Source organism: Lasiosphaeria miniovina (genome assembly GCF_030549165.1).
Source record: "Lasiosphaeria miniovina strain SMH2392-1A chromosome Unknown B0T26scaffold_8, whole genome shotgun sequence".
NCBI lineage: Eukaryota > Fungi > Ascomycota > Sordariomycetes > Sordariales > Lasiosphaeriaceae > Lasiosphaeria > Lasiosphaeria miniovina.
This window is the reverse complement of record NW_026848227.1, coordinates 302,733-313,414: the sequence shown is the minus strand read 5'-3', so window position 1 is coordinate 313,414 and position 10,682 is coordinate 302,733. Positions and strand designations below refer to the sequence as shown.

The following is a 10,682-nucleotide window of genomic DNA, read 5'->3' as shown; positions in this document are numbered from 1 at the left end:
ATTTTATATCCAGAAGTGCCCTCGATAATACAGTGTGTAGGTAGGTGACAACGTCATACCTAAGGTACCTAGGCAGCTACAGTACCTTCATGGCCGTATTGAGGCCAGATGCTCTGTAGTGCGGATGTAACTCTACGTCATGCCAATCGGGTAGGGATCCAACCAAGCAATGGGGGGCGTGGGGGTAAACGGCATCCCTCACAATCAACTGCAGGACGCCCTCTTAAAATCTACACACAAAAGCAGATGCTCGGCGACCCATTCGGATTTCGCAAAGGAGTCAGTCTCGAAAGGTGAAAATAGTAGAGCAGACTAAAAAAAAGCATTACAAGCCCTTGAAATGGTATCCGTAGATGATATCCGAACCACAAACAAACTAACCATCTTGTAGTTAACTAGCTTGTACGCCTGGCCTGTGCCATGCGATAGCCGTCATATATAACAGTGATATAAATCTATTTATAATCGCTTCCCAGGGACAGGTACAACCAAGGCCAAGCTCGCAATGCCGATGCCATAGAATAGACCCGGAACGCCGGGGTCGTGTAACCCGTGTAACCCAATGGGACGAAAAAACGGTGCCTCTCAGACAGTTAAATAAAACAAATAACAGTAGTATGCGCCTAAGTGAGTATGCGCCTAAGTGCAGCCTTGCAATGCAAACACACAGGCACAGAAAACCAAGAACGAAAGAAAGAAACCCGCAAAACTTGGTCATCATTATATTTACCCCAATGCTCTTCAGTACTCAATCTTGGAAAAGTTGATCTAGAACCGCTCCATAAAGTTCTTGCGAACGGTCCATATTCTAGCCCGCTTCCCGTACATGTACATCGGGATGGTGGAGAGGAGGAGGAGGACGAGCTGGATGATGCCGATCCAGACGTAGACCGACTTTGGGCCGTCGGCGGTCAGCCAGCCGGTCACAAACAGGCTGAAGACGAGGCCGTGGAAGATGTTCTTGCTGAATTTTAGCGTCACGAGCGCCTCGCCGGCGTACTGCCTATAACTGTCGACGCAGAACGTGATGGCCGTCGTCGAGCCGAGCGAGCAGCCGAACGAGACGACCCCAAAGAAGACGGTCGGGACTATGTAATTGTCGCGCACCTGGGCTGACCAGCCGAAGCTCATCAGGCCGACGACCGTCGTGAGCGCCACGGGCGCTGCCATGACTAGCCTGAACTCGGGCTCGTATAGCCCGCCATTGCGGCGCGCCATCGCCTTGAGGATCACGTCCGAGACCTTGCTCGCCACGGCGGTGCCGAGGATGCCGCCGATGCACAGGCTCAGGTACACCAGCCCCATCTGTAGGGCGTTGAAGTCGTAGATTTCTTCGCGGTAAATCACGGCTACCGACTCCGAGATAACGATCAGCCACCCAACGGAGCAGGCGTAGACGACGGCGGACCAGAGCACGGCGGGGTAGGAAAAGAGAATCAGGGGCTGGATGGCGATTGTGTGCCATATGTCATTATTGAGACACCCGTGGAAGGGTAATAGCAATAAGTCTAGTAGCTTTCTTCTACGTAATCTCGCAGGATACCTGCGGCACCCTAGTTTCACGGCTAGTGCAGGGGTAGGTATCTAGATGTCTGGCACTGCCGGAGCGCTAGTGGAGCCTGAGCCACCACTGTGACAGTGACAGTGACAGTCTTCCTCTTCTTCCTCCTCTTCGTCCCCTCGTCTCTGAGCTGCAATGATCTTTGCGATGGCAACAAGTCCAGCCTCGCCGTCATCGTCGTCTCCTTGAGGTTGGGTATCGTGATTGGTTCCGGACAGAGACGGGATATTCTCTGGGAATGCTGTATCATGGCCGATTTCTTTGGCGAGAGCGAGGAGAAGCGCCCGGTTGAGATATCTTCCTCGCGTTGCCCAGAACCCCTTTCCTAGCTGGGGTTTCAGCTTCTTGGCGGGATCAGTGCGGTATTCGTGTCTCCATGCCATCTTGAGCTGCGCAACGACGAAGAGGAAGTATAGATATCTTGCTCTTGGGCGATTGTCATTCTTGAATGACAGCCTCTGACCCTCTAGCTCCCGAATACTTATACCCTGGCCCTCGGGAACAACAACCGTCTCGAGCGATTCTGCATCCTCGTCGATAATACACCATCGATAATTCTTTGGCTCCTTTCTCTCCCAGTCTGCTACTTGTTCGGTCGTGGGGTTATCGGGTAGGTCGGGGACAATGGCGATAGCACCGTCGTCAAGAGCCGACTCTACATCAGGTTGAAGCAGCAGACCATTTAGTGACTAGAGTAAATAAGTCAATACTCTATATCATCTCGGGGCTCTCCAATAAGATACATACCGTCATCAGCTCACTTTCGACATCCTCGCCAAATACCGCAACCAAAACGTCAGGACCAAGCTTATAGGGAAATAAATGTGCGGCGGTAACACCTAACTTGACAAATTCGTAGCCAGTAGCGGAGTCGTGAACGGTTACAATGATTTTTGGTTTGTTCCGTTTTGTTGTAGCGGCACGGTAAAATTGAATAAGATCATCTTTGAACTTTGACTGTTCTGATCTCTTGCGTGCGCCTATACTAACTTTGTCAGCGCAAATACTAAGTTGGCTTGTCGAGAACATGGCTTGGAATGCTCGTCTAATAGGACTACTTTGCTTGACCGTCTCGGCTTGTTTCGTGTAGAGCGTCTTTTCCAATGTGCTAGCTTTTATCTCCTCGATGATGCGGCGTGCTTCGGTAGTTTCCCACCATGATGCAGCAGGTCCTTCCCCGCCATCGACCCAATCTCGGATGGCGAGTTCGGTCTCGGCATGAAGATACGCGACCGATGCGTCGCATGTGGCCGCAGCTGATGTCCAATATTGAGCGTCAAAACTAGTCGACGGTCGAACTTCTTTCCTAGATAGGACGAGGTCAAGGCCGAGACGTTCATAGTCCTTCAAGAGATCCGTTCTTGCTCGCTTGCTTGATGTTCTGTGGGATTTGCGGCGGGCCGCTTGGGGTAGCTGATTGTGATGCCATGGCCGGTGAATGCTACTCGAATGTGGTATTTTTTTGGTGAAAAGAGCGAGGTGTAAAGAGGTGAGGCGAGGCGAGGCGACGCGTCGAGCGATGCACAGGCGCCACCCCCTGTGCGGGCTGCTCGCTTTCTTGGCAAGCTGGGATTGAAAAAATCTTTGTGCGAAGACCCTAACCCCGCAGCGATAGTGAAGCATCAGACATCCCAGTCCAGGCGTTCGTGAATGCAAAGCACAAGAGACTTGGGGCAGAGCGCTTATTTTCGTGCCCGTACCCAAAGAGCGCTCAACTCTCACAGGCGGCCGAGGTTAAGTATGTGTGGTGCGGGTCACGTGAGAAGTAAGAACAGGAAGCATGAGTGTTCCTTGTCCTGTAAGCAGAGGTCGGAGCTGGGGGCGGCGGGGAACCTAAAAGCGGCGGGTGCTGGTGCTAGTGCTGGTGCTGTGCTGGGATGCGGAGGGGGATTCGAGGCGCCGCAGCCCAGTTCTCGAGGGAAACCACCTGCTAAGAATGTAACAGATTTAACCTCGTGGGCACTACACACCTACCGTAGGTAGACGGCGGTAGACGGCGCGGAGGCAGGAATGGAGCATTTTGGCCCCAAGGAACCCTAGTTGGAGTGGTGTGGAGGCTGGCAGCGTTGCAGTGTGTTTTCTGCTTGATCCCCTCCTGTCGTTGGCTGGGCTTCCCCCGAATCGAAGATGCCATCCGACGATTCAACGGGGGCCGTAACCCGTAAAAATGGCGGTGACATGTCAGCAGCGCCATTGTCCAATAGATGCTGGTGTCTGATACACTTGATATCTATCCACGGGTCCTGTCTGGTGGTTGCAAGAGCTAGGCTACCTGGTGGGTAGGCCTGCAAGTAGTCCGTGTAGGGAGGTCCTGGTGATCGCTTCAACAACCCCACAGCTTGGTGGTCTTCGCGGGGCAACCCCAAGAGATTGACCACTCACAAGGCCTACCTGTCTACCGGGTTTGACACTGACATGGCCTAGAATTGACCGCCCCAGGCAGTACCACTCTGAACACCAGGCGATAATGCGGGAGCCGGGGTTGGAAAGTTAAGCCAGGCGCGAGTCCGTGCGATCTACCCCGCCTTGCCCGCCAAGCGCACTCACGCGAGAGACCCTTGACGCACCATGACGCCACTGAACAAGCAACCTGTCGCGCGGCCGTCTCGCTACAGCGCTGAGCTTGTGATCGCTAAAGCTGCTCCGCCGCTGTCATCCGCAACTTGCGATTTGTGACATCCGCCATCTCAACATATTCCTTATCAGCATCACTAGGCCAATCACGAGGCCAAAATCCTCCAAAACAAAGAGCTGCACCCCGAGGCCCAACCACAACCCGCCCGGTTCTCCGAAAATAAAAGGCCGGGAGCATGGGGCCAATTCGAGTGGTGACGGGGCACCTCTCTCCCATCACCAAGGCCGCCTTACGATGCACCCAGCCGACGACGGCGTCACGGGCAGTCTTCTCGACGTCGCACCGCGTTGAGGCTTCTCGCAACCAAGTATATGCATCGTGAGTGCCACCCTGAGCCGGCCGCCGCATGGTCTAGAACGCCGCTTTGTGTTCTGTTCATTCCCCCAACTTTGCGAACAGGGTGCGAAACGCCGACCAACTCCAAACATATCTGCTGCTCTCGTCGACGTCGCGAACCCCCCTCCTGACGCTCTGGACAACGTCCTGGTGCTCAACCTGCCGCGTCGTGGCACCACTCCTCGAGCATCTCGTCGAGTCGGGCGTCGGTGAGGCCGAGGGCGGCGTCAGCTACTGCACGGTCGAATATGACGCGCCCGATGTCATGGAAACCGGGCTGGGCCTGACCTACATGATCAACTCGATCCCGACGCTGCTGAGCTTCGACGCGCAGGAGCCGCAGATCCAGACCAAGGTTGCCGACGGCAGGCAGTTGTCCGACCGCAAGTTTTTGGAAGAGTGGATCAGGAACGAAGCGCGGCGGCACGGTAATAGGGGCGGCGGCGACGGCGGAGGCCGGAGTCCGTTGGGCTTTCTCAGTGGGATTTTCGGCAAGCCGAAGTAAAAATACCGTTGCCGTGGCCGCAGTGTCTTCTGTGTCGCCGATACCTCACCAGGTATTCACCCCGTATGTACTTGTATGTACACATCAGCACAGTCGATTTGCGCCCGAATGCGGACACACCGGCATGTCGACCGATAAAAGACAACAGGCGGGACTATTGTAAACATGTATATATCCAGGCCGTAGGTCTATTGCATATGCATTTATGTCGTGGTTTGCAGTCTGCCATTGATATACTCCTTAGCTAGCTTATTATATGTAAGCACAAGAGGTGCAAGGACGTGAAGCTGGATACTGTGGATCATTTTAGGAATCAGTCAGGCTTGTTCACGGATTCGCGCTTCGAGCATCAGGTCAAGCCCAGCAGAGGCAGGCTCAGAAGCTGAGGATCAGACGGTCTCGAAATTCCAGCTAACTCGTATCGTTGGGACGGTGGTGAGGTGTATCCGGCGGTGTGGCTGGTGAGGGTGGTCGAGCAGATCGACGGCGAGTGCTGGGTGGATCCGGACAATGACCGTCGTCGCCAGAATGAGCGTCGCGCGGCGCGTAGTTATCCAGTAGTCCTTGATAAATTAACGTCGTTCTTTCCGGTGCCTCTCTTCAATCTGCAGGACGACGAGGCGGCCAGCGCGCCGCGCCACTCGTAGCGCCGGCGGACCTACTGCTGAGGGAAATCCACCGCCACGAATTAGCCACAAAATATTCTCGCCTCAGGCGACAAGCTCAGGGGTAAAGTAAACAAATGTTGACAGCGCTGGGCAATTCACGTCGTGAGCCTGCCTTAGTGATCACGAATGGGATGAGGCAAAGTCGGAAGCAACTATTCACGAGTCGAACATTTATATTGAACGCTGGGCTTGGTGCTAACGCTCAGCGCTATACGTCGTTAACTTATTCAACTATTTTAGTCGTCCATTTGAGGGCGAACCTATGAGGAATAGTCATTTCGCATATGATTGCTATTTACTAAATAATGGCTACATACTAACGAGCTGTAAATATGAATGGCACGGGGTAAATACGTGGATATCGAGAGGGGAATTTCCTTCAATGCTTCTCATCCACCACCTGTTGAGACTTAAGAGGAGCGCTACTACCGTACATTTCCTAAATAACGGGGATAATTTCCAGTGCTTAGAGGATAATTTGAAATAAAGACTTCGAGCTCAAGTCGCGCACTCAAGCCGCGCTGTCATCCCTAGATTTTGCTGCACTGCATGATAGTGTCACGGTGTAATGCGATTCTGGTTAACAGCGTGGGTCTAGTGGCATAGCGGGGTCATTAAACCCCTGCCAACAAGCTGTGAGGTCGTGAAGGTAAGCTGTGTTACGACCGGGAACCAACCTACGCGCAGGTTGACTGCGAGACCCGGAAAACTGACTTGCAGGCAACAATCTTGCAAATGACAGGTTAGCTCACTAGCACGGGCAACCGGCTTGCAATTGAACTGCGTTGCAACTGACAGGTTGACAGGGCATCTCAACTGTCTTGTAGACAACTTAATGGTTTGCACTGCACAGGCAGCAATTAGGTACGTACGCCGCAAGCCCATTCCATATTCGTCGGCGCAGAGAGATTTCTCCCTATCACTGGATATCCTCACTGGGACACAAAACTAAAACACTGAGGTCTACTCTTTGGTAGCCTGGAGTTACCTAAAATAAGGTGGGCAGCCAAGGTGGGCAGCCAAGGTGGCCTATCTCCGAGATTCCTAACCACGGGCTGCTAGCAATATGGGGCAAAACGGCGCAGGCAAGGTGGGCGGACAGGTGGACAGTCATGTTTGGTCGTGGCGACGCAGGATTGGATTACGTACTCGCTACGCCTTTCCTAACCACAACACACTCGACAATCCGTGTCTCCCGGAAATCGTTTGGAGGAGAACTAGGCAATTTTTCATTATCTTTACTATGGAACACCCCAGGTTCGGGACAGAACCTGATACAGCAGTAGTTACTGTAGGGTGCTCCGCCCCCCACTCGTTCCGGAACGCAAAGTGGTCTACGGAGACCCTACTGCGGGGTAGTGCAGAGTGCCTCACGCTTTTGCTTGGCTCTCGAGTACTCCTCCTCAGCTGCCTGTAGCTGCTCTTCCTTCGTTGCTTTCTCGTTTTTGCTCTCTGCGATCTTCCGTAGCAGCTGCTTTTCGGCTTCGCCATGGCGCTCGTTGTCTGCTTTGGAGATCAACGCCCTTGCTACGACCAACTTGACCGCCGTCGTTTTCCTTCCTTTTTACACGCGTACCTACATCTAACACCTAGGCAGGCATTTACCTCCAAGAACCTTTTTCCAGCGCCCGACCCCGACCACGGCTCTGCGACTTCTAATATCGAGTTCCTCGACGCCTCCCTCGACCTCGAACTCCGCCGCCAGCGGAGAGTCCTTGGAACCTTTTCACCCTTTGCCCTCGGAGCTGGCCCCACTTTGGGTTCCCGCTGCTGTCGCTCCCGCCGATATTCAGTTCATGAGAGGTCACTTGGACCTTGAATGGGCCGAAACATTCAGGGCAGTTCGAAACCATATTTATCGGCTTTCCAGATGTTCGAGGTGCTGCTGTTTTCGTTGTGAAACTTCTCCAGGCTTGAATGCCCAGGTCAACACATCAATATATGTTGTAGAAGGAGGGGGAAGGCAGAGGAGGGGGGCGGCAGCAGTGGGATAATTCACACGGACGCTGCGCAATCGCAACCCCCGTTTTGGGGTCGGTTGCCTTCATCCCTTTCTAGAAGTCACCCGGGGCCGGAAACCCAGTCTCTGTAGTCGTCACGAATTACTTTCTACGTATTCTCCTCAATCTTTGCCCCATTTCTCAATAAAGGGCGAGTTCTCAGGAGCACTAGGGCTTCCCCTATCATACTGGCTAGCCCCTTGGCGCACGTAAGCGTGGACGGCTAGCCCTGAGCAAGTTGCAAATGTGTGCTAAGAAGCTCTAGGCTGGCAAGGACGCGCGCTACATCTCGTCTGTACTGCGAGGACTATTTTGGTGATTTGGTAGCCTGAACTGAGAAAAGGTTGAGGGACCTTGGATCATAGCCGTGATCAGCCTTCTTATGTCCATATGTTTTTCCACTGACGAATTGCAATCCGTTCATTCTATCGCATCGCTTAGGGCATATTTATTCCTCGACCATTAATCATTGGCTACAGGCCTTCTACGGCTCGTTGGCAGGCTACGGTCTCTGTGAAACTGAATTACGCCCAAACGGCAGAGAAAATGGGGAAGCAGTTAATGTGGGCAAACAACTTGGTTCGCAGACAAGGTGAGCAGACGTTGGCAATCAAGATTCACTGCAACACATTGCTGACCAATGTCTGCCCGCCTTGTCTACCCACCTTGTTCGCCCGCTATCTACCCCGCCTTATCTATCTACCCTTCCCCCACCCTCCTTTGCTTAACCCCCCCACCTTGCTTGCCTTAAGCAGCTTGCCTGCCTTCGCACCCTACCTTGCCTCCATTCTCGGCTAACCTTACATAACCTTTTTCCCACTGCGTTGAATCTTCTTCGAGATGCAGAAAGCGGCGTTGGACTGGGGAGTTCAGGAGCTAGTTTTGGACGAGTTCTTTCAAAATACGTCAGAAAAGTTTCGGAGGAATCTCCACCTCCTGACTTCCCATCCATGGGAGGAAGCTAGGCAGGCCTTGAACAGAGCCCGGGACCATCGACAATCTAACCCCAGGCGCGGGGTCAATAAAAAGGACCATCTTCAGCCCCTGGACTTGGCGATGGCGAAGACTATACTGGTATGTCCCTGCAGATGCACAAAAATTATCTCATCTCTCTCATATGATCTCTAATTATCTATAGAAAAATGGATCCGTCCCAAATCCAATAAAGACTCCAAAACCTGCTCCTGCTAGTGGCATTATAGATCTAGCCAGCCCCGACAAACTACACGACACAGACTCCTCGGATGAGACAACGTCGGTCTTGCGGCTCCATGGGCTAAACGTCCACATTCAGAGGCAATCACTCACGACACTACAGCCTGGTGAATGGTTAACGGACGAGATTGTCAACGGTGCTCTTCATCTCATCAAGGAAGTAAGCAACGACAAGGTGCGAATCGTCGATTCATTATCACACCAATCCAAACGGCAGCCTACGAGACCTGACTTCCTTAACAACCAAGTATTACTGCCCATGCTCATTCGTCGCAATCATTGGGTCCTTGGTGTGTATGAAGACAGGACAGGGCTTTTGGTTTACGACTCCAAATGGGACCCGTCCACCAAGGATGCCGTATCGGACCAAGCTGGTATATTCTTTTCGGAAATCCTCCGGAAGGTCGACGACGACTGCCCGCAAATTACAGTCACTGCGCCGTTGATTCAATCCAACTCCAGTGATTGCGGTATACTCAGCATTGCTGCAGCTTTCCATAAGGCGATGGGCCTCAGCATCGAGCCTACACATGTCGATCCAGCTGTATGGCGAGATTTCTTACTTCGGCTACTAATATCGCAATCACACGTCGATGAATATCTCAATGACTCACCACCAGTCGAGATTGAACTTCCATGTCTGCCTTCAACGGTCCCATTTTCCGAACTTCCTGGAGCCCTAGCTCAGTTCTTCCACGCGTTTCTCCCGAGACTGCACCAGCGGTCGAATGCAATCAGGAAAGCACTCGTTTCAAGAGAACTCGTCTTGAAAATTAGCCGTCTCGCGACGGGCGCGAAAAACGCTAGTGCAGACGCTATGGCACGGTTCCAAAGAGTAAACGATTATTACGAGGTGGTAGTACAGCGATTGCGTGCCGAGGAAGAGCAGGCTAGGATGTTGATGCAGTCGGTCATGACCTGCAGAAAGGTTCGTCCGACAAAGTGACAGCAAACAACAATTGCTAACAGAGACGCTAGAGTTTTCCAATAATCGTTGACGAGGTCCAACACACAAACGGACCCATGGCGGGTATTGGTTCAAGCAACTCGGATGAGACTGCGTATAATACGTCAGGCTGTAAACGAAAGCGTGACGGGTCGCTAGGCGAAGAGTCCGATCATATCAAGAAACTCAACCTCTCTATCAACGGCTCGAATAGATACTCGGAGAATACTCTGTCTGGCGTGTAATCTACGCTGTCCGTACTTGGAATTATCGCCAACTCCACCTTGATGGGGATAGAGTCTGCCAATACAGAGAGAGATTGGGTGAGAGCGTTGAAGGTGTGGTGGCAGTTCGGGGGCTCCAGCATCTGGGGAAGCAACAAATTTGGGGCAGCCAAATCATTTTTGGTGCTCCCTTGGGCACGATCTAGGCGAGGTGGCTGGGATTCGGATTCTCCTTATAATTAATACAGGCTGATAGGAAGGACTAGGTAACCGGCTTACAACCAATCTCCTTTATTTATTACAACCTCAACCCGATGTCCGTCAAACCGTTCACGCAAAAAAAAGGTACCCATAGTGCCCGCGGTACTTCCTCTAAACATGGATGTCCTCCCCGAGGAGTACTAGGGGCGCTGGGGGCCACCTGGAGTTACTTCAGACTGATAGCGGAGGAGGCGAGAGTGCGCACAGCGGCCTTAGCGCGGACTGCCTGGAGGGACTCGCTTAGCGACAGGAGGGCGAATGGGGCATCCACTCTAAAATACAGCGGTAATAAGGGAAGTAGCGGGGTAGCTCCCAAATAGATGCAACCAGT

At 52.7% G+C, this 10,682-nt stretch overlaps 6 protein-coding genes across 6 annotated transcripts; 4 read left to right on the top strand and 2 right to left on the bottom strand.

Moving 5' to 3' along the window:
• Positions 1-71: 71 nt before the first annotated feature.
• B0T26DRAFT_729640 (uncharacterized protein) lies at positions 72-483 on the top strand. The gene has a single exon (XM_060442967.1). The coding sequence runs from the start codon at positions 109-111 to the stop codon at positions 295-297; it is 189 nt and encodes a 62-aa protein (XP_060289893.1). The 5' UTR covers positions 72-108; the 3' UTR covers positions 298-483.
• On the bottom strand, positions 427-1,346 carry B0T26DRAFT_729639 (uncharacterized protein; the record flags this gene model as incomplete). Its single annotated transcript, XM_060442966.1, is given in 2 exon segments — positions 427-626; positions 643-1,346. A coding segment is annotated over 1 exon segment (426 nt), but the record flags the coding sequence as incomplete, so codon positions are not given.
• Positions 1,328-3,283, bottom strand: B0T26DRAFT_838826 (uncharacterized protein). Its single transcript, XM_060447534.1, has 2 exons — positions 2,309-3,283; positions 1,328-2,250 (listed from the first exon to the last, which is right to left on the bottom strand). The coding sequence occupies exons 1-2, from the start codon at positions 3,182-3,184 to the stop codon at positions 1,585-1,587; spliced, it is 1,542 nt and encodes a 513-aa protein (XP_060289891.1). The 5' UTR covers positions 3,185-3,283; the 3' UTR covers positions 1,328-1,584.
• A 1,088-nt stretch (positions 3,284-4,371) lies between these two features.
• B0T26DRAFT_659121 (uncharacterized protein) lies at positions 4,372-5,037 on the top strand (the record flags this gene model as incomplete). Its single annotated transcript, XM_060438928.1, has 2 exons — positions 4,372-4,514; positions 4,596-5,037. 2 exons carry the CDS (start codon positions 4,372-4,374, stop codon positions 5,035-5,037), a joined length of 585 nt encoding a protein of 194 aa, XP_060289890.1.
• Positions 5,038-6,425: 1,388 nt separating this feature from the next.
• B0T26DRAFT_488609 (uncharacterized protein) lies at positions 6,426-8,003 on the top strand. The gene is made up of 4 exons (XM_060435312.1): positions 6,426-6,569; positions 6,683-7,118; positions 7,303-7,914; positions 7,971-8,003. Exons 2-3 carry the CDS (start codon positions 6,772-6,774, stop codon positions 7,697-7,699), a joined length of 744 nt encoding a protein of 247 aa, XP_060289889.1. The 5' UTR covers positions 6,426-6,569; positions 6,683-6,771; the 3' UTR covers positions 7,700-7,914; positions 7,971-8,003.
• Positions 8,004-8,459: 456 nt separating this feature from the next.
• Positions 8,460-9,965, top strand: B0T26DRAFT_729620 (uncharacterized protein; the record flags this gene model as incomplete). Its single annotated transcript, XM_060442965.1, has 2 exons — positions 8,460-8,779; positions 8,844-9,965. Coding segments are annotated over exons 1-2 (876 nt in total), but the record flags the coding sequence as incomplete, so codon positions are not given.
• Between the last annotated feature and the right edge of the window lie 717 nt (positions 9,966-10,682).

Excerpts from the sequence above, each read along its gene's own strand:
- B0T26DRAFT_488609 (XM_060435312.1), top strand. The coding sequence starts at position 6,772 with ATGGGGCAAAACGGCGCAGGCAAGGTGGGCGGACAGGTGGACAGTCAT. Across the intron at positions 7,119-7,302 it reads GTACTCCTCCTCAGCTGCCT|GCATTTACCTCCAAGAACCT; the intron begins GTAGCTGCTCTT and ends ACACCTAGGCAG.
- B0T26DRAFT_729640 (XM_060442967.1), top strand. The coding sequence starts at position 109 with ATGCTCTGTAGTGCGGATGTAACTCTACGTCATGCCAATCGGGTAGGG.
- B0T26DRAFT_838826 (XM_060447534.1), bottom strand. The coding sequence starts at position 3,184 with ATGCTTCACTATCGCTGCGGGGTTAGGGTCTTCGCACAAAGATTTTTT. Across the intron at positions 2,251-2,308 it reads TCGAAAGTGAGCTGATGACG|TCACTAAATGGTCTGCTGCT; the intron begins GTATGTATCTTA and ends TATTTACTCTAG.